Here is a 23,603-nt window from a genome sequence, read left to right on the forward strand (position 1 = left end):
AAAAAGGTGGAAAGAAAGTGGCCGATGAGGTCCAAACAACTTGATATCTGGCTTTAAGTCCACTCTGGAACTTTTCTGAGCCTCACTTTCCTCTTGTTTAAAAATGGGACAAATAATTTTTAATAATATCTGTCATGGTTATAAGGATTACAGATTTTACAGATATATGGATATATCATCTCTAGACATTACAGGCACTCAATAAACTGAATCTGAAATTATTTAATTAGTGCCACCTAACCATTTGCAGCCTTGTCAAAGAATATTATTAGTATAATTAATAAATTTAAAAATTATATTAAAAAGAAAAAACACTTATTTGATAGGATAGCCAATAAGGCAAAGACTACAGGATATCTATTTTAGGTAAATAAGAGGTGTGAAGTTGGTCCCCCACACCCCAAAGGGTATTCTGGCCACAGCAGATACGTTGAAGTCATTGCAAACCGGAGGCATGGTTCTCTGATTTTTCAAACACTAAAAGTTGACAGATCCTGAGCTTCAAAATATATACAAGACCTGTATAAAAAGGCTGCCTCACTATAAGTCTTAATAAGTGACTGTTACATTTACATAATGACTGTAAAAAAGCTCTCTTGTATGTTGATATGAAAACATTTCCAGGATATGAGTGAAGGCGGTGGGGGGGAAGGCAGAGAGACTCCGGCCATAAAATTGGAAATATCAGTGGAAAAAGAACTTGCTAAGAAAGAGAACAGAATGAATAAAATGAAGGAAAGAATGAAGAAAGAAAAGAGTCACCACAAATGAAAATCTTTACTTCAAACAGAGGTTATTTACCAACATCTTTCTCTAAGAGGAGTGTTATTTTCATAGGAGTTAGTCAGCCTTAACTTGTTACAGCAGAAAATCTAGGTGAAGAAAAGTAAGAGGTACCCTGGACAGAGATAAAGAATACCACAAACCTGACATCCCGCTACTGTTTCTGCAGCTAAGATAACTGTTCACTATGTATGCTTCCCCCACCTCTGGCATAGGTTTGTGGGTAGGTCTACCTTGCCTGAAAGTCAAAGTCATTCAGTCATGTCCAACTCTTTGTGACCCTGTGAACTACACAGTCCATGGAATTCTCCAGGCCAGAATACTGGAATGGGTAGCCTTTCCCTTCTCCAGGGGATCTTCCCAACCCAGGGATCGAACCCAGGTTTCCTGCATTGCAGGTGGATTCTTTATCAGCTGAGCCATAAGGGAAGCCCTACCTTGCCTAGTGCCAACCATGAAGGAAGACAAGGCTTGGAGAAAGATCATGCTTAATGTCCAAATCCAACCTGACTGGCAACCTTGGTGTGGTGTCACAGGGATGTGTACACTGAGATGAAAAGTTATAAGGTAGAAAAGCCAACCTTCATTAGTTAATTAGATCTTTCAAATAATCCTCTAGTCAGTTACCTAATTTCATGACTTAGAAATTTTTTTTTAAATTTTAATAAATTCTAAGTGGAAACCCTTGTTGAAACACATGTGTGTATTTACAGATCTGCTATTCTACTCCTTAACATTAAGTTCTATTTAAAACAGATTGTTAAATCTTTAGATGAATTCATTCCTTATCAGATACTTCAAGTGAAGTGTTATGTATAATTTATGTGCACATTTTGGTGTAATTTCTGTATTCTAGAAGTATTCTAGAATCTCTCTGTTTATGCATGTGCATACAAAGAAAACCATTTGTTTTGAGCAAACGTAAGAAAATGTTTTACATTGTTAATCTACTGGTGTTAAAATTATTTCATGGAAACTCATGGAATAAAGGCTCTTTTGAGCTAACTAAACAATTTCAGCTAACTAAACAAACACTACAAACTAAACCTGAAGGGACTTCCTAGGTTAGCCAAGGCAACATTTCATTTATAAAAAGATTTAAATAGATCAATGATTCAACTTATTATGTTATAAAGGACAGAAACTTCTTTAAGTATAGAGCCATACTCACCATGGGCAATGATGATCCATCTTCAAAATACATCTAAAAAAAAAACCACACACACAAAATTCAGCATCCCACAAAAGTTTAATCCCAATATGTTATAAAATGAAATACTATTCCAAAAGAGTTGTGGCAGGTAAAATATTGCAAAATTATTTACTTATCTAAAAGCTGAATAATAGCAAAATGCCTCATCTAAAATAAACATTATAGCCAATTCTAGATGATACAAAAACAGAACTTTAAATTCAAAATATACATGCTTTAAGATGTAAATAAAATAACTCATTTTCTAAAAACACAATATGTTAATATACAACTATTTTATGCTGAAGAAAGTACAAAATGTCAACAGATTTACAGACAGTCTGGATAAAACTCCATTAATGTCCAACTGTAAGACAAGTATATGGTACTGTTCTTGTGGTATATTAAGTATGTAACATCTGACTGTCATGAAGCCAACTGAATTATCTTTATAAAAAGGAAATGAGTCATAGAAATTTTTCTTAACTAGAACTAGCCAAGAATGAGCTGCTAAAATCATGCACTTCATTTAAGTCACAAAGAATCTGGGGGAACAGAGACAACTGATCATGGCCCTTAGCCACACTCGTATTTATGCAAGTGCTGGGCATATCTCCTAAATAAAGGTCTGATAAGCATGAATAAGGAGAAAAGGAAATAATCTGGAAAGCAACGAGAAAAGAAACACATTAAAAAAAACCCACAGGCGTGTAGACATTTTAGAAGTAAAGGGTTTTTCTTACTTATCACAGACGGAACAGTGGTGGCAGCGATCTGGTTTTATAAGTTGGCATCTGTCACAATAGCGGATTGCTAGGAACAAAAAGCTCCACTTAGCCTTAGATTTAACAGTGAATTGAATACACAATTAAATAGCTTTTAATCATTTATCCAAATTTAAATTCCATAAAGCATAATTAATTTAAATTTGATAGAAATGACATATTTGACTGCATAAATACAAAAATGAAATGATTTGACTAAAGCCTCAGTTCTCTGCAGAGATCTCCCAAGAATAGATCTTTGGGGGGAATTTTTCTAAGGCATGCTCAACTATAAATATACTATCTAATTACAAAGTAATCACAGACTTACAAAGGGTGCAACCATGTCCATTTTCATCAAAGTAAACAGAATGTCTCCCTTGACTAAATCATTTCATTTCCTGGACCCTGCCAGGATGACTAGGTATAGGATACAACAACATTTTAGAAGTTTTTTGAAAAACACATTTTAGAAATTTGTGAATAAATTCAACTAGCTGTTTGAATTGGGAAAGAGTTCACATCTTCCCTGCTGGGTGAGATGCAAGATGAGGAGTGAGTATTCCAAGAGGTATTTCCACCAGAGAATTTTAATTCTTGTGACTGAAGTCCTGAGGCTTTCTTCTCTAAAACAGACATCAGAGACAGTTATGGATGATTGGAGATGCTCTTTCAGTACACAGGCATCTGACAGGATGCCCTCAGTCTGCCAAAATTACAGGAGATCAGTTAATTGGGCAGTACAGTAGGGCCGGCAAAACCAAACAAGCAAACTAAAAATCTGGAAAACATACTTGCAGCAAGCAATTATCAAGATTATATTAGCTAATATCATAACCTCTAAAAAAAGGAAAAAACTGTTATAAACTAAGAACAAAATGAGCTTTATTTTTAAGACAACAGGCCTAGAAGGAGTTGTTTTCAATACTGAAATAAGTCCTTAATCATCCCCTTATAAAACTTTCTTTTTCAGGAATTCCAGAGATGAATGGCATGGCCTGCTCATCTCCTGAATGAAGAAGTCTCACAGGGACATTCCAGGTGAAGCTCTAAAGTATCACTGGCTCATGCCAGGTATCAAAATGGGAGCAGTGTTGTCCAGAAGGAATATCATGTGAGCTACACAGGTGCTATTAAACTCTCTAGGAGCTATGTTAAAAGAAGTAAAAAAAAAAAAAGGGGTGGGAGATTAATTTTAATGATATATTTTATTTTATCTAATACATATTTCAAAATATAATTATTATATTAATTATAAATACATATAATATTTTACATTATATACAAATGAAGTGTGTCACATCAAGTGAGTCTTCTGTTCCTTTTAAATAGCCTTTAAAACCTGTTCTGTGTTTTCCACTTATAGTCAAATTTGAAGCTGTCACAATCACAAAAGACTAGTGGTTTCCATAATGGGCAGCATGGGTTTAAAGTCACACAATTTCCATGTGAGTTTTGTTGGGCAATTGTACATTCTCTCTAAGTGGTGATTATTTCTAAAGTACACTGAGGGGGGATGCACCTTGCAAATTAAAGTGGGCAGTAACTAAAAAATATTTTGAAATTTTTCATTTATAATCTTTTTTGTAGAAAATCTTTTTGTTCACGGTCTTTCAGAAACGGAAATTTAGTTTTATAATTAAAACACACTCCATGTGCCAGATCAGTTTCAACTAAAATCATCCCACTGGAATTTAAAGTGAGCCATCTGATTATCATTTAAAAAGTCCTAACAACGGAAGGGGAGTTTTAACTGTCTTGCTTGAATCTTCTGAGAATTTATTCATGTATCATTTATATAATTTAAAACTTTTTTGGTAAATGCTGAAAAGGAAACATTACCAACATCTGTGTACAAAGTGATGAATTAACTATGTCACTTCTAATGGTAATCTTCCTAGTCAAAAAGTCTATAAATATTTTTTTGTAGGAAAGGATCAATAGCAAGGGAGAGCTGGAAAAGCAAATAGTTCTCCTTAATAAAAATAACTAATAATATAATAGAATTTGGAGAGCCCCATAAGAAATCAGGAGATGCGTGGATCAAAAAGACAGCACAGGACAAAAAGAAGTGAGATGAACAGTCCTAACACTTGCCTCACACACCCAAGACTGTACGTGGTTGAATTTGTTCTCTATGTATAGCAGTCAATGTAACCTAGGCAGTCACTATTTTTCTCTTTCAGGTTTGGAGGAAAGACTGTGGATCTAGAATGAATGGGAAAACCCTCAATTATACTACTATCCATTTTCTTCAATTCTCTAAGACATAAAAAGTGTGTGGACATCAACTGAGCCTTTCAGTGCTTCGGTCCATGGCCTTTCTCAGGGTGAGGAAGGAAGTTATCTGAACAACCCAGGGGTTTCGGCCGAGGGTGGCCTAAGAAAAAGGACCCTCTTATTCCTGCCTTGCGGGCGTTGTGTCCCTCCACTGCATGTCCATTCTGCATTCATGATTACCTTTCAGTTCAGTTCAGTTCAGTTCAGCTCAGTCACTCGGTCGTGTCCGACTCTTTGCGACCCCATGAATCGCAGCATGCCAGGCCTCCTTGTCCATCACCAACTCCCGGAGTTTACCCAAACTTATGTCCATCGAGTCAGTGATGCCATCCAGCCATCTCATCCTCTCGTCCTCTTCTCCTCCTGCTCCCAATCCCTCCCAGCATCAGGTCTTTTCCAATGAGTCAACTCTTCATATGAGGTGGCCAAAGTATTGGAATTTCAGCTTCAGTGTCAGTTCTTCCAATGAACACCCAGGACTGATCTCCTTTAGGATGGATTGGTTGGATCTCCTTGCAGTCCAAGGGACTCTCAAGAGTCTTCTCTGATTACTTTTACACCCCACATATTCCAGAGAGAGATTAACCACACCAACATTATCATCTCTTTATTATACTTCCTGTAATTTAATTTAGTCTATGACTCTAATCAGTTAAAATTGATTTCAGCATGCATCCAGAAGTTTTGCACTAAAAATATAAAGACTATATTAGGAAATTCAGATTCTGTTCCAGATTGTCAAAGATACTGAGAAGCATAAGTTCATCCCAGGAGATAGGCATACAATACAAGAGAAGATAGTCTTCAGTTCAGTTCAGTTCAATTCAGTTGCTTAGTCGTGTCTAAGTCTAAGTCGTGCCATCCAACCATCTCATCCTCTGTCATCCCCTTCTCCTCCCATCTTCAATTTTCAATCTTTCCCAGCATCAGGGTCTTTTCCAATGAGTCAGTTCTTCGCATCAGGTGGCCAAAGTATTGGAGTTTCAGCTTCAGCATCAGTCCTTTCAATGAATATTCAGGACTGATCTCCTTTAGGATGGACTGGTTGGATCTCCTTGCAGTCCAAGGGTCTCTCAAGAGTCTTCTCCGACACCACAGTTCAAAAGCATCAATTCTTCGGCGCTCAGCTCTCTTTATAGACCAACTCTCACATCGATACATGACCACTGGAAAAACCATAGCCTTGACTAGATGGACCTTTGTTAGCAAAGTTATGTCTCTGCTTTTTAATATGCTGTCTAGGTTGGTCATAACTTCTCTTCCAAGGAACAAGCATCACATAATTCACACAAGGAGATGACATAAATCCAAAGTGCAGTTGTTATTAATGAACACTAATACTTTGTTCTGATATGACTTAGTCTTAATTCGGTGCATCAAGGGGTCTAGTAGAAAAAGCACTGCACTAGGATGCGGAAACTAGATTTTTGCACCTGATACTATCACTGCCATTAAATAGTTTTGAAAACTTGTGCAATAATTTACTTTTAGGGGGTTTAAATTTCCTCCTTATTAGTTTAGGCCCATCTTGGGTACACATACATATACATATACAGAAACACATTTCTATCTTTGTGGGGTAATATCAGTGGCATAATATTAAATCAGGGAATCACCAATTGCACACTGACAAGCAGTAAAAACAAACAGGAAAACATCATGCGTGAGACTTAAAGTTATACTGAATTATGCTTCTAAAGTGAGTCAGAATTGAATATATACAATATAAAAATATTAATGAGATATTTTACAGTCCTTTTTTCATCCTAGGTCTTTGAAACTCATTGTGTATTTTATACTTAGAGCATGTCTCAGTTTGGACGAGCCATGTTTTAAGGCTCAAAAGCCACATGGGGCTAGCGGCCACTGAAATGGGCGCAGATAGCCAAAGCCACAAAGTTTCTGGGTGAGCCTTGGTGGGCAAGCACCAGTCATCCAAGTCTGTCAGCTTTTTTTAAATAACATATATTTTTTAAAAGTCTTTACTGAATTTGTCACAAAATTGCTTCTGTTTTATGTTTTGGTTTTTTGACTGTTGAGGAACGTGGGATTTTAAGTCCCTGACAAGGGATCGAACCCATAACCCCTGCAATGGAAGGGGTGGTCTTAATCACTGGACCACAAGGGAAGTCCCCCTGCGTGTCAGTTTTTAAGACAATTATTTGATTAGATAGCTGCTTAAATGACCTAAAAAATCTGACCCAAGTAAATGAGATTTATTGTGTTGTGTTTGTAAAAAAAAATGAATTACTACAAATTTTAAAGATTGAAACTGTATCAATAGCTGAATTAAGTTTTGTATAATTTATATAATAACGTTTAAATTTATGTAAAATTATCAACAATATGTGCATTACACCTAATGCTCTTTTGACTTAAGAATAGGGAGGTGTGTAATTAAAACTTTAAAAATGAACACAACTACAAATCAAGATTTCAGCAGTTCTAACATCTTCACTGAGTCACAACTAGGAAGGCAGAATAGAAGTCAAGTCAGCTCTGACTTGGTTGAGATCTCTGTGTCATAGCCTTATTCAGGTGTCCATTCTGTTTTATGGGATTCTACAGAAGACAGTTAATATCAATCTGAGCCATAGCACAGTGGGTTTCAACGCGCGTTTGAGAGTTTCAAGTACAGATATGCTTTCTAACTGTCACCCCAACCCATCCTGCTAAAGCACTCATTGTCCTCTACCTCCAGACATGGTCCTCGTGTAGATGGGGAGGTCTTTGGCTGCTCGCCGAAGGACTTCCTGATGGGCTTCTCCTCGAGGCTCTCTCTCCAGCAATTCTTTCTCTGCATAAGAGAGATGGAACTGTGGAAGAAACTTAAATATTAATCAGTGCTCGCAAAGGAATAACATATTGATCTACTATACCCGCAAAAAAGGTATTTATAAAATATTTACAGGACACAGCACATATATTCAAAGAGGCAATGGGGTATGAAATCTGGGCAAGTCTATCCACCCCGTAGTTTATAAATCTAGAGAAGGGGAAAAATGATAACTCTTGCTCCTTCAGATCTTTATGAACCTCAAGAGGAAAAGAGAATGTAAAAGTGTTTTTATAAACTGTAGAGTTCTATCCAAGTGTTAGTTATATTAACAGATGAAATGGCAAAATAAACCAATTAGCTCAATGGATGCAGTTTATAATCGGTTATAATTAGAACCAAAAATAGAAAAAAAATACGTCAAGCAAGTATTCTCATGGAGAGGGAGTTTTAACTTAGGGATAATCATTACATGAATTCTTTAGCACTCAAAAGAAGTAGGCTTTAATTTTACTTCCTATACTGCAAATTTTGTCCCACCAATTTAAAAAAATACTTCTTTGAGAAAAATGAAAATCTGTCTGGGTTCCAACTTGATAATCACAAAAAAAAATTTTTTTAAAGTCTGTTCAAACTCTATAAATATGCTCTAGGAGACAAGGATATTCACAGAATCACTGTTTGAAACATAAAAAACTAAACCCAAATGTCCATCAAGGATAATGGATAAATAACTTGGAGTATAGTCCATCCAAATAACTTGAATCCTATATGGCACTTAACATTTAATGAACGACAGCTGTGTACAACCAAGACTGTCAACATACTGATGAACAGATGCATCAAATAAACTATTATAAATGTTATTTTTAGGGATATGACTCTATGACAAAAGTTATGCACAGGACTGTGTACCTTGTTTGGAAATAGTTTTGAGTGATAGAAAATGGATAACAGGAAATGAAGCTATAATACTGTAATAGTCATGAAAGAATAGCGTCAATCTAAGAGAAAGTCTCTACTAACTTTCAATTCCTCTGCCTAGAACACTATTCCTCACACTCTCTGGACGGCTCTTTCTCATGCTGCAGGTTTCAGCTTAAATGGCATCTCCTCAAGGGACTTCCATGATTCCCTTACTAGAGTAGGGACCCTGGTAACTCATCCCTTCTCCTTGCCATATTCCCCATCAGGTCCGCGTGTGCTTTCTGTGTTGCACACCATAATGTGAAATTATTTTATTGGTTCATTTGCCCTTTGTCTCCCTCTTTCACAAGCATGTAACCCCACAAGGGGATTAAGTCTCGGCACAGAGTAAGCCCTCTGTGAGAACGTGGAACGGACAAAGGAACAAGCACCAGCAGGCCTAAGTCAGAGCACTGAATGTCAAGGCTAAAGGTTTTTTATACTCTGGTCTCTAGCTTTCCATTGTCAGAACCCTGATTCCCACAGTTCAGGTTGATTTGTCTCCATTGTTCAAGTCTAAAATTAATTTAAAACCTAGTATTGAAAATTAGTAAAAGACTTAATAATAGTCAAAAGGAATAAAACCACTAACATTTTATTACATTTTCTACAGAGTTCTGGATCCTTTTAACCTCAGAGGTAAGTTCTAGTGAGTGATAGAACTGGATGGCTCCTCGGTATGTTTAATACTTTTATAAATAAACCTAACACACTGCATCCATCAGGTCCGAAAGACCAAACACTGTTTGGTAGAACTATTACTTATCTAAGATGGATGTCAAAATACCTAACGCTATCTTGGAATGCACCGAATATGCACTCCCCCTCCCTAGAACACTTTTATGTACAAATGCATGTCACAGATTTGAGGAAATGCGACAGTTGTAGAGATCTGATGGAATGAAAGATCTCCTGGGGTGTTACCTTTTGATAACACACCCAACCTCCAACCCTCCAGACTGTGGCAGTCCTTTGGCCAGTTAATGCAAGTTGTTTTGCTTTTAAGTAGTTTTATCAATTTTAGAATACTTGGAATTTACCAAAAAATTGAGAAAATGGTATAAGGTTCCCATATATCCTCTCATCAAACTGCTGATATTCCTAATATCAGGTATTAGTATGGTACATTTAGGACAATTAATGAATCAATATGGATACACTGTTATTAACAACAGTTCATAGTTTATTCAGATTTCCTTAGTTCTTATTGAATACCTTATTTTTCTGTTCCAGGGTCCTGTTGAGGATACCACAGTACATTTGTTGGTCACCTTTCCTTAAGTTCCTCTTGGCTGTAACAGCTTCTCAGACTTTCCTTGTTTTTGTTGATCTTGATGAGTTTGCATAGTACTGCTGAGGTATTTTATAAAGTGCTTCTCTAGTGGAATCTTTCTGATGTTTTTCACATGATTAGATTGGGGTTACGGGTTTTGTGGAGGAAGACCACAGAAGCAAAGTGCCATTCGTATCACATCATATCAAGAGAACATACAAACAATGTGACTTAGAACTGTTGATGGTGACTTTAATCACATGGTTGAGGAGGTGTTTTTCAGGTTTCTCCACTGTGAAGTGAATCATTATTTCCCTATCTCATCCTGTACTCTTTGGAAGGAAGTTACTACAGGCAGCCCACATTTTACAAAGCAGGGATTTATTCCTCCCCTCCTTGAGGGCTATGCTCCATAGGGTTGCAAAGTGTCAGACACAACTGAAGCAACGTGGCATGCGTGCATGCATCATTGAAGGCAGGTGGTGGTAGTTTAGTTGCTCAGTCGTGTCTGACTCTTGCGACTCCATGGACTGTAGCCCACCAGGCTCCCCTGTCCATGGGATTCTCCAGGCAAGAATACTGGAGTGGGTTGCCATTTCCTTCTCCAGGGGATCTTCCTGACCCAGGGATCAAACCCAGGTCTCCTGCATTGCAGGAGGATTCCTTACAGACTGAGCCACCTGGGAAGCCGTTGAGGGCAGAGTATCTACACAAATTATTTGGAATTCTTCTGTAAAAGAAATTTCTTTTTTCCACTTATTTATTCATTCAATCATTTCTGTATACTGAGAAATGCAAGGATATTTATTTTATACTTTGAGTTGTGTGTGTGTGTGTTTAGTTGTTTCAGTCATGTCTGACTCTTTGTGACCCTTTGGACTGTATAGCCCGCCAGGCTCCTCTGTCCATGTGGTTTTCCAGGCAAGAATACTGGAGTGGGTTGCCCGTGCCATTTTCCAGGGGATCTTCCCGACCCAGGGATCAAACCGGTGTCTCCAGCATTTCCTGCATAGCAGGCAGATTCTTCACTGCTGAGCCACCTGGTTGTGACTGAACACTGTTTTATTTATTTTCCTGCTCAAAATGCTCCAGCTTTGGTCACTGGGACATTTTCAGCTGGATCCTATGGCCAAAGGGCCATATGTCAAAGGACATATCACCATCGATAATATTTTATTTTACAGAGTACTTCTTTATTTTTTGGCATGATAAGATGCTTCTGGCTCATCTTCAAAATCTCCTGCCCTAGTTCTAGAATCAGCCATCTCTCTAAGGAGTTCTTCTTCCTTTTACTGGAGAATGATATCAGAAATCAACATTTGGAATCAAATACAGTTTTCCGATAAAAGGAGAGTACGATTTCAAAAGGATGTACAAACTAAGAAAAAGGCAAAATCTAACAACACACAGAAAACTCAGAGAATTGTATTTCCTTTTTTGCTAGTCGTTTTTGACTTAAGAAAAAAAGAAACATATCACCTCATCAGTGCCTAAAATGTCCAAATTAAAACATAAAACATTTTTCCTATTAAATTGGAAACTTAAGAACAGGACACAGTGTCCCAAGGCTCTGATGAAACTGGTAGCTTTGGAAATTGCTACAGTCCTTTTGGGAAACAATTTGGCAAGTGACTTAAATTTCCTTTGTCTAGTAATTCTACCTCTGATAACTTATATTAAGGAAAATAACCCAAACTATGAGTAAAGCTCTGTGAACAAACATGTTAACAACACTATAATATGAAATGTTGGGATCAGCCTAAAACTCCAAAGTTTCAGTGAGAATATCATGTTGTTATTAAAAATGGTAATTGTACTTAAAAATAAACCAGTGAAGAACCATTACATGAAAAAAATAGAGTATGTGCCCTCTAAATACACCTAGGAAAAATAACTAGAAAGAAATTCAGAATATAAACTGGCTGAATTAGTGTGGTGGGATTTTTTTTTTCCGCCTACTCTTCATTTTCAAAATATTATTCAATATGGTTATATTATTCTTATATTGGGAGAAAATCTTATGAATTGAAAACTTATATTCTCTCAATAGTGATTGGAAGATATTTACATTATTTTCTTCTATTTTCTCTTCTCCTACATTTAAAATCTCATTTCCAAAGGTTTTTCACTGTTAACAGTATCTTACGGGCAGCTGAAGTCCAGGACCATCATTTTATAAGTGAGGGTTCTCTGGCTGCTGATCAGTTAAAAGCCTGGCCCAAGATCTTGCATTTTATTAGTGGAATAGGATTATTAACCAGCAAACAAGGACTCCTTATTTTATGTCAATGGTCTCCAAACTCTTTTGATCATGTAACCCTATCAATAAAAGAATAATTGGAGGCTGTACTGCTAATATATGCATATTTAGTCATACATATTTATTATTAGCTAATATATTATGTACCTTATATACGAAATTTTTTTAAAAGGAGAAACATTAAAAAGTAAAATATGAATAGAGATTTTGCTATTTTTTTCCCTCTGTGCTCCAACTGATGTCCTGAGCACCCTTCTCCCCAAATATGATGTCTACTCCTTTTGCTCGAGTGTGGTGTAGGGACAGGAGCGTAGCTGTGAAGATCAAAAAGACTTTGTTTTGAATGTTAGCTCTGCCACATGCTAGCAGGAGATAATGAGGAACCCGCAAAGGAGACCAAGAAGGAGCTGCCACTATGTGTAAAAATATAATTATTTCGATGAGAAAGGAGGTAAGAAAATTCTGGAAAGAAAATAATGGCATGGTTGACAGGAAATAGCAAGAAGTTCAAAATCTGGACAAGAGTCATCGTTGCCAACCCAGGGAGTCCAGCCTTTTCCCTGTGGGGTGGGCAGAGCCCCTGAGCAGCCAGAAGCAGCAGAGTGAAAGAGTCAAGCCTCAGCTTCAGAGTGAAGGATGGATTTCTGCAGGATCCTTGGAATCCCAGAGCGTGGGCAAGACTGGCAGGGGTGACGCCACAGGGAAGACTTCGATGTGTCAGACGAGAGGGATGACGGAGCTTCTGAATTAGGGGAATGATGGAAAGTAAAAGGAAAGGGGCTGGAGCTGAAACAGAAAAATGAGCAAGTGACACATTTCCAGAATGTGCATGCTGGGGGAGGGGCGAGGGTGCCAAGCTTCGGGCTCGAATGACGGCGTGGTTGGCAGTGGCATGAACATGCGCAGGGAACAGCTGAGTCACGGTTTGGGGAAGGAGAGGGTGGGGACTTCAGTCTGATGTGCTGTCTGCGGTGTTGGTGCAATGATCAAGGACTTAAGTTAGGCAGGGAGATACAGAAGTCTGAAATTCATGGGAGAGGTCAGGCTAGAAACAGATGTGGCAATTGTCAACTCAGAGGTTATAAGCAAACACCAGAGTGGATGAGATGATCTATGATAAAAGTCAGAATTCTCCTTCAAACCTACAATTCAGGCCACGATGAAGGCAAGAAAGATGATTGGAAGGGAAAAAATATGGTAGGAGGGAGGAAAAGAGGTAGGGGGAAAAAGTGAGAAAAGAAGGGAAAAGACTACCTCTTGGCACTCTAGACCGAGCCTGCTATGAATGCTATGCAGATATCTGTGGTTTTGTTTTTAATATCCTTTCTCAGTTCACATAGCGTATTTACTGGCCTTTCTAACCACAGCTGCATTTCAAACAGATTACTTCAGGAAATAATTCACAGTGATGCTTAGACCTCTTTCTTTCTTTCTTTTTTTTTTTTCAGGTTAGCCTACTAAAACCACACTATTATTATTGGAGCAAGGTTTATTTCTATTCAATAGAAATAGAAGCGACACCAGGCTAAGTGTCAAGGATACAAAAATGAGTAAAATATAGCCCTTTGCCTCAAGGACACTTAATCAGGATTAAGAACCCAGAAATAAAAAGTTAGCCAGAATAATCTTTTCAAAATGCATATTTGAACAAATAATTTTATTTAAAACCTTCTGAGCTGAGACTGTTAGTTGTTCCTCAGTATCTACTCTGTCCTTGTAACATGGTTAATGCGAAGTGAAAGTTGCTCAGTCATGTCTGATTCTTTGCAACGCCATGGACTATACATCCATGAAATTCTCCAGGCCAGAATACCGGAGTGGGTAGCCTTTCCTTTCTCCAGGGGATCTTCCCAACCCAGGGATCGAACCCAGGTCTCCCGCATTGCAGGCAGATTCTTTACGAGCTGAGCCACAAGTGAAGCCCAAGAATACTGGAGTGGGTAGCCTATCCCTTCTCCAGCGGATCTTTCTGACCCAGGAATCGACTGGGGTCTCCTGCATTGCAGGTGGATTCTTTACCAACTGAGCTATCAAGGAAGCCCCATGGTTAACATGGCCACTGAGAATAAAGACCAAATTCCAGTCTTCTGTGCAACCAAATGTGGCCATATAACTAGCTGAATCCTAAATATAAGCGGAAATGGCATCAGCAACTTTTAGAAAGTGTCCTTAAGAAAAAGACATTTACTTCCACTCCTCGTTTCTACTTTCTTTGGTCTGCTGCCTGGAATGTAGACATGATGGCTGGAACTGAAGCAGCTATTTCAGGTCAAGAAGTAAAGCTGGGAATAGAGGCTATACATGTCAGAGTAACAGGATAGGAGCCTGGGTGCCCAGCAGCTGTACAATAGCTACAGACTTTGAAAGTGGGAAAGATTAGGTAAGTTGTTATTTTATTGTTGTTGTTTCTGGTAGCTGACAGCCAACTAATGAACCACTAATATGATAATTATAATAGAAACATGTCTACCTTCAGCTCTATCTTTGTATCTACCCACCTATCTACCATCCATCCATCCTTGTGTCTGACTCCAAAGTAGAAGTGGAACATATAACATATTTAATATTGTAAATATAATACACAGTGGAAAAATAATATTTACCAAGTAAAAATTCAACTACTTAACATATTAATATAAAAAAACCACTAGGCTCAATAGATTTGCAATATTAAAAAAAGACATAAAACTCATTCTTCAGACAGCAATATTTCAGATTTCCATCTTTAGGAGATAACTATACCAATATTTTAACTTACTTCTTTTGACGGATTCATTGGTAACGTAAAGATAGTTTTCCAATACGACCAGACAAACATTGCAAAAAGTAGATGATAAGCAATCAGGCACACAACTAAAATGAGAGAAACAAAATTATCACTGTAGTATGCAAATACACTCTAAAATCATGGTATTCACAAAACGTGTGCTTGTTCTAAAATAACCAAATAATTTAATTATTTAGTTACTATCCCATGATTAGAACCCTCCCATCTATAGACAGGCCCATCTACTGGCAAAATGGCTACAGGGACTCTCTTAAATTATAAAAATAAGGAAGTTACGCCTGAAACTTTAAGCTATAAACACAGTGTTAAACAAATGTTAAAACATCCTGGCTTTAATAACTTTGCTTTACTAACACAGAATAGCAAAAGCAAAATAAGTTGTTTGCTTATTTTGCTCAGCCTGAGTCAAATATGATGGCCCTGTTTCAGCAACCATAGTTTTAACCAGAGATCATCTGAACAAAGAGAATTCCTCCAAGAGGAGTTTAAGCTTCTTATTGATCACATTCGATGATTAAGAAAAGCGTTCTGAATATTCTTCTTAGATAAGGCACACAAACACACTTCGTGCTGTGTTTTGGTCTTGAAATCCTATGCAAATCTAAAATATTAATTTGGTACCCAGTATATTGGACAATACTTCAACATATAACTTAATTGTGTAGAAAAAAATACATGAATTTAAAATATAGCATGTTTGGTATTTTTAAACCTTAACAGCAATTTCAGCTTTTGAAAAGAAGAAGATATTTCTGTTACAGAATCATTAAAACATCCAATTATCTAATAAGGCACCTAAAATCAGTGTGAGATGATCAAGGAATAGAGCCAATGATCTTTTTCATGAATTATGTAGGTGACTCAGGTATGGGGTCATACTCTGTGTGGAAACAGGAGATTGTTTATATTCCTGTATCTGGAAGCCACAAAAATCTTTGGCACAATGACTGCCGTTCAGGCTAGCGGTCTCTGCCAAGCGTCTCGGAGAATTCAGCCTGAGATGTCTTTTTACCCCGTCTTGACTCCAACATTCTCAAAGTATCATTTATTAACTCCAATCAAATCTAAATGAATGCTATTTATTTTCTCAAACTATCTTTAAAATTTCAGATAGAAAGCAATGATATATCTTACCTTGTTCTCCAATGTTTTCCATGGACACTACGGAAATAGAGAAAAGAGAGGCAATATATTATATGAAGCTTATAGCAAACACAGGGCCTGAAAGAGACATAAGATCTTGAGTAGGTTAATAATTTAGCTCTTTCCAAGCCACGTTCTTTAAATATTTGTTAGACTGTTTAGAGGAGAGGTGAGTATTGTGGGAGAGGTGGGGAGGGGAGGCTGGGCCTTCAGCCAGGCCCTGCTGGGCATCCCAGCCTTGGATTGAAAGAAACCCCGTCAAGTGTGGCCCTGGTGAGTCTTCCTCCTTTATTGACTTGGTTTCTCAGGTTTCCTTTCAACTACAGAGTTCAGATAAAGGTTCGCTAGCTCATCACACTCCCAGAGACCCTGATTGCTCTTTGTAAGTTGGCAACCACTGAGTTAGCTCTCCAGAAGGGGGAAAAAAAAAAAAACATCATGTCCACTACACAGACTTCTCTTGCTGGATTTCTGAAAGTACAAATTCTTATGCCCGATGGCTAACTGCTTCCTACCATACAACGAGGGGCCCAAGAAACTGCCATCTCGGAGGGGCTGCTGTGAACGCTGCAAGGTGGCAGGTAGATGAGGACTGGGACCACAAGGCTCAAACCAGCTGGGACGAGAGACCCGACTCAGTAACCCTAGCCGTTTTCTTTCTTTTTCCGTTTTTGTCATTTAAACTTTTTATTTTATATTGGAGTATAGCCAACTAACAACGTTGTGATAGTTTCGGGTGGACAATGAAAGGACCCGCACATATACAAGTACCCATCCTCTCCCAACTGGAGAAGGAGATGGCAACCTACTCCAGTATTCCTGCCTGGGAAATGCCATAGACAGAGGACAGAGGAGCCTGGCAGGCTACAGTCCCTGAGGTGCAAGAGCTGGACATGACTTAGCGACTAAACCATCAATCACTATCATTCTGCCCCAAACTCCCCTCCCATCCAGGCTACCATACAACATTGAGCAGAGTTCCCTGTGCTCTGTTCCCTGTAGGGAACAGTAGGTCCTTGTTGTTTATCCATTGAAAAAAATCACAGTGTGTAAATGTCCATTCCAGACTCCCTAACCATCCCTTCCTCTCATCCTTCCCTCTTGGCAACCATAAGTTCTCTAAGTCTTCTAATAGTGTCTGCTTGCTTTGTTTCCCATGTGGTCTCCCTCCATTTGTACTAAAGTCTTCTGCCTTATCTCAATAGTAGCAAGTCAAGATTTGACTTTGTTTCCTAATGCATTTTTGTTCCTTTTCAGCTATTAAAAGGCAGACAGGATTTTCAGCCTTTGTCCCGGAGTATAATTTCATCTGCATTAGGAACATTGGAATCAGAGGGTAATGCTGTGAGAGGTTTTTAAGATTACCTGATCAGACCAACCTCCTTCCCAGAAGGGCTACAGTTCAGTCATTTCTAGAGCCAGTGGGAACCATAGTTTTGGAGAGCAGCCCACTCTCTTACTGGACTGATTTAAGAACGACTGTAAGATCAGGGTGTGCCGAAATGAGCTTCCTGTGGATCCTACCTATGATATCCAGGCTTCCAATCTGTAGCTATAAACAGAAAATCTAAAAGGCAGATCTTCATATGTTCTTTTTTAGCCCCCAGAATACACTATTTCCAGATTTCTCACCAATCTTGCTGTGGCTCCTTTAAATATTTCCTGGTCTTTCAATTTCTGCTAACATTCCTGATCCCCAAGATAGGACAGGCAGAATGAGATGATCTTTGACTTACAAATGGCCTGTAACACAAGTGTGCTTGCCCGTCAGAGGCGAGAGGGAGTCAGAGGACACTTTCTCACAGAATCCCTAAAGTGGCTGATGTAGAGCAGAGGAAGGACAGAGCTGTCTTTTCTGTCTGACCCCATCACTCCTGTCATGCGTTTCTCTCTGGACCCTGACTTCCCCTTCTTCAGAATGCTCTAAAATTGATTACAGTTCTTCCTCAGATCAAAATTTCTATCCCTGCAGCTAATCAAAGGAAATGCAAAAGCAATTTGAATCCATTTGTGCATTTATGTATGAATGACCCTTAATGACCATTCCAGAGGTTCTGGTGCTTTAAAGAAAATGTATTTGCTAACCCATGACTCTAGTTGTCAGAACTGAAACAGTAAAACAAAATGACATTTAAAAAAAAAAGAAAGAAAAAGTATGATCAGTATGAGGTAATAAGTTTTTTGTCCCGGACTGTTAATATATTGGCTGGATATGCATTCAAAGATATCTTCTGAAAAGCTATTTCTGTCCTTCCCAGCTTGCTTTTTTTCCCCCATTAAATAAGTTACTCATGGATGCATATTTATGGTAAATAATTCTGGTAACATTTATAGAGGAAAATGTGGAAGTCCAAAAAGGTTGTATCAATTATATTCCCACAAAAATTCTGAGCCTATCAAATTTCCTATGAATGCAAAATGTCTTTAATTTTTGTCAACATTTTGACCAAAATAAAAATCACTGTTTTAGTATTCATTTCCCTGATCACTAGCGAACTTTAAAAAATAGTTTTTACTAAAAAAATAAAATGATTGGTTTTTCCTATCTCTTCTCTTTTACTTTTTGAGAACCTTTAATACACTCTGTGAAGTAATCCCATATTTGTTACATATGTTCTAAATAAAGTTGTGTATAACTACTTTCAAATGACTTAATAAGTACTAGTAAAAATAAACAATCTGTCTGCAATGCAGGAGACCTGGGTTCAATCCCTGGTTTGGGAAGATCCCCTGGAGAAGGAAATGGTGACCCACTCTGTATTCTTGCCTGGAGAATCCCATGGACAAAGGAGCCTGATGGGCTACAATCCATGGGGTCACAAAGAGTCAGATACCACTGAATGACTAGCACTTTCTTCAAACAGCAGTGCCAAAACTTTGAAACTGATCTATTTCACTAACAGATATATGGACCACACTTGGTTGCGCTTTATTATATTGAGGAAATTGATGTTCTTGCAACCATGTTTACCTCATTATGAGGTCAATGGTTTATCTTGTAATTTTTTTCTTTTTGGCTGCACCAAGCGGCATGACCAGGGATCAAACTCAAGCCCACCCCCCAACCCATTCCCCCCTCCCGCTACCCTCCTCCCCCTGGCACTGGGAGCCTGGAGTCTTACCCACTGGACCACCAGGAAAGTCCTTGTCTTGTAATTTTCAACTTAGGGGAGGAACTGTCAGTTTCAATATCCCTTTCTTAGGACAAAACCACATAGAATAGAATGTTATTTTCTATTTTGTTCATAAATAACCATTTAAGGTTATTTACTTACGTTTCCAATACATATATATTAATATATAAAGACAATATATGGAAAATACAGGCTCAATTTTGGAAAAAAATAGGTATTAAGTTAAACATACTTTAATTATTTATATCAACGTGAGAATTAAATAGCAATATTTAATTTGATCATATTTATGACAGATCTTCCAAAAATAATATTGGATTTTAATGTGAATTTTGAGTTTTATCCAGTATCACTTAATTATTTCACAGAATTTCAGTTTGGTCTGTTTAAAAATTAGGCTGATACTTATTCTCCAACTGCACATGTATAGAAATTTTGAATCTTTTATAAACATCTTCACTATAATTTCTAATAACCAGTTTTTGAGGTAAATGAACATAGCTATTTATATTTTTATTAAAAGAAAATGGAGGCAGATGAGCTTTACTATAAGTCACAATGAGCAGCACATTAGTTATTTCTATCTGATAATTTTTTTTTTCAATTTTAAAGTTTTCTGCATGTGACAAAAATATTATGACTTTGGGCTCTGCTGGCTCTTATTAAAATTAGTTCCTCTTTGAAGCAAAACAACTAGCACAGAGCATCTGTCTCATAAATGTTTGCTGAATAAAAACATTGACAAACAGAAGTAAACATATGAATCTGAATTACGTAAAAGTGGAATCCCAATGCAGACCTATGAGAAACAATTCTTTCTTCTGGGGACTCGAAAATTTCAAGAACAGAGTTACTTCTTTTACCTGTCATCTTAGCACACCATAGAAACTCAACTGGAACTCTGCAAAACCAAAAGCAATCTATCTGTAATGCCTGCTAGCTTACACCCCTAGAAGTGAAGACAATACCTCATCACACAAAGGAGGGACAGAAGACCAAGTTGTTCTTGATCCCCTAAAAAAGGAAAATCTTGAAGAAGACATTAGTTTCAGCTGGGCTTCAAGCAACTTTAAAAGAAGACAGAAAGGTTTTATACATTTATAAGGTTTTTGCCTCTTAATTTTGATTCTTCCTTAGTATCTTATTTTTTTAATAGGTTAGTGTGTCAAAATGAAAAAGAACCTTACTAAGCATAACAGAACTAAAGAGCAAAGACTCCAGATAAACACAGGCAAAGCCCCACTCCATCTCTGCCACCTGCTAGTTTACACAGTGATCCTATCTAATAGATATTCCATCACGAAGTGAGTGTAGTGGTAACAAATGAAGTATTACTAGAGCTGCTGTGGAATTAAAAGAGGTAGTAAGTGTAAAGTACTTAACACAGCCTGGCACACAGTAAGCCCTCCAAATATACCAGCAATTATAATGCATGATAGTTAATTTTGTGAATACTAACTGTAAAAGATATCATATAGGAAAAAGGACCACAAATGAAGAAAAACTTGAGACAAGTTATATTTGTACAAACCTCTGAAAGACAGCTATGCAAAATTCTGACTGCAAATAGACTTTACCAAGTGAAAAAAAAGGTGAAAAATAACTTAGATTTCATATCTTGCCTTTAATATAGATGTGTCATTCCAGAAACTTGGTAGTAGAAAGAAAGATGGTGGGACTCATCCTTACAGTGGGTGATGAGGAGACACAAAAATTCTATTGCTCATATGGCAGTCAGTCCACATGAGACCTTCACTTTAAAGGGACAAGACCTGTTTTGGATGTGACACCATCTGTTCAACATAATGAATAAAAACAATGACTTTAAAAAAAATGCCTACATCTTATAATCATTCCAGAGAAATTACATGTAGTTTACAGTTGGCAATACGAGCACCACTGTTCTTACACTAAAATACTTCCCCTGCCCACATCTGGGGGCCACCTAAATACACAGGATAGTCACACTGTGGGACATGGTTTTAATTTTCATTTCAGAGAGTGTCTTGCCTATGTTCTCCTCTAGGAGTTTTATAGTTTCTGGTCTTACATTTAGATCTTTAATCCATTTTGAGTTTATTTTTGTGTATGGTGTTAGAAAGTGTTCTAGTTTCATTCTTTTACAAGTGGTTGACCAGTTTTCCCAGCACCACTTGTTAAAGAGGTTGTCTTTTTTCCATTGTATATCCTTGCCTCCTTTGTCAAAGATAAGGTGTCCATAGGTTCGTGGATTTATCTCTGGGCTTTCTATTCTGTTCCATTGATCTATATTTCTGTCTTTGTGCCAGTACCATACTGTCTTGATGACTGTGGCTTTGTAGTAGAGTCTGAAGTCAGGCAGGTTGATTCCTCCAGTTCCATTCTTCTTTCTCAAGATTACTTTGGCTATTCGAGGTTTTTTGTATTTCCATACAAATTGTGAAATTCTTTGGTCTAGTTCTGTGAAAAATACCGTTGGTAGCTTGATAGGGATTGCATTGAATCTATAGATTACTTTGGGTAGAATAGCCATTTTGATAATATTGATTCTTCCAATCCATGAACACGGTATGTTTCTCCATCTGTTTGTGTCCTCTTTGATTTTTTTTTTTATCAGTGTTTTATAGTTTTCTATGTATAGGTCTTTTGTTTCTTTAGGTAGATAAAGCTTTTGCACTACAAAGGAAACTATAAGTAAGGTGAAAAGACAGCCCTCAGATTGGGAGAAAATAATAGCAAATGAAGAAACAGACAAAGGATTAATCTCAAAAATATACAAGCAACTCCTGCAGCTCAATTCCAGAAAAATAAATGACCCAATCAAAAAATGGGCCAAAGAACTAAACAGACATTTCTCCAAAGAAGACATACAGATGGCTAACAAACACATGAAAAGATGCTCAACATCACTCATTATTAGAGAAATGCAAATCAAAACCACAATGAGGTACCATTACACGCCAGTCAGGATGGCTGCTATCCAAAAGTCTACAAGCAATAAATGCTGGAGAGGGTGTGGAGAAAAGGGAACCCTCTTACACTGTTGGTGGGAATGCAAACTAGTACAGCCGCTATGGAAAACAGTGTGGAGATTTCTTAAAAAACTGGAAATAGAACTGCCATATGACCCAGCAATCCCACTTCTGGGCATACACACTGAGGAAACCAGATCTGAAAGAGACATGTGCACCCCAATGTTCATCGCAGCACTGTTTATAATAGCCAGGACATGGAAGCAACCTAGATGCCCATCAGCAGATGAATGGATAAGGAAGCTGTGGTACATATACACCATGGAATATTACTCAGCCGTTAAAAAGAATTCATTTGAATCAGTCCTAATGAGATGGATGAAACTGGAGCCCCTTATACAGAGTGAAGTAAGCCAGAAAGATAAAGAACATTATAGCATACTAACACATATATATGGAATTTAGAAAGATGGTAACGATAACCCTATATGCAAAACAGAAAAAGAGACACAGAAATACAGAACAGACTTTTGAACTCTGTGGGAGAAGGTGAGGGTGGGATATTTCAAAAGAACAGCATGTATACTATCTATGGTGAAACAGATCACCAGCCCAGGTGGGATGCATGAGACAAGTGCTCGGGCCTGGTGCACTGGGAAGACCCAGAGGAATCGGGTGGAGAGGGAGGTGGGAGGGGGGATCGGGATGGGGAATACGTGTAGATCTATGGCTGATTCATATCAATGTATGACAAAACCCACTGAAATGTTGTGAAGTAATTAGCCTCCAACTAATAAAAAAAAAAATAATTAAAAAAAAATTTTCATTTCAGAAGTGTATCTGCCTAATTTTATCTTGGATTAGCTTAATTTCTTTCTGGTTTCTTAGCCTACAATGATAATACTTTGCTTTGGAGATTTCTAATTTTCCAGTCTACCTGCAGGACTTAAAACTCCTCCCTGATTAACTGCAGTACAACGAGGAAACAAGAACTCTGCCTTGTTGAAAGAGCCTGAAAAATTAAAGTAGCTTCTTGGCACTGGTGGTATATTGGAAGAGAGAGAGAGTAGGAATGATAAATTATTACCAGTGTTAGCAAGAATGTTCCTTTTGGCAAGAGTGAAATAAAGGCCTTTAAGAATCACATTTTGGAACCTGGAACCATCAAGAAACTTCAAGGCTGGTAGACTGGGCATCCAGTTATACTTTCTGGCTATGCTTTCTACAGCTTAACCCACTTCCTCCCTCATTAATCATTCCTCTAAGAAACAAAGCGGGATGTTAGAGAAAAGG

General features: G+C 37.7%; 1 protein-coding gene across 1 annotated transcript in view; it reads right to left on the reverse strand.

The window, feature by feature from the left end:
* The window catches only part of ZDHHC2 (zinc finger DHHC-type palmitoyltransferase 2), a 68,552-nt gene that overhangs the window by 18,406 nt on the left and 26,543 nt on the right, over positions 1 to 23,603 (reverse strand). Inside the window, exons 2-6 of the mRNA XM_061134941.1 lie at positions 16,217 to 16,243; positions 15,053 to 15,147; positions 7,715 to 7,835; positions 2,719 to 2,788; positions 1,955 to 1,987 (exon numbers count right to left, since the gene is read on the reverse strand). Coding sequence (XP_060990924.1) covers positions 1,955 to 1,987; positions 2,719 to 2,788; positions 7,715 to 7,835; positions 15,053 to 15,147; positions 16,217 to 16,243 — 346 coding nt within the window. The remainder of the gene's footprint in view (positions 1 to 1,954; positions 1,988 to 2,718; positions 2,789 to 7,714; positions 7,836 to 15,052; positions 15,148 to 16,216; positions 16,244 to 23,603) is intronic.

Source organism: Dama dama, chromosome 32 (assembly GCF_033118175.1).
Source record: "Dama dama isolate Ldn47 chromosome 32, ASM3311817v1, whole genome shotgun sequence".
Taxonomy (NCBI): domain Eukaryota; kingdom Metazoa; phylum Chordata; class Mammalia; order Artiodactyla; family Cervidae; genus Dama; species Dama dama.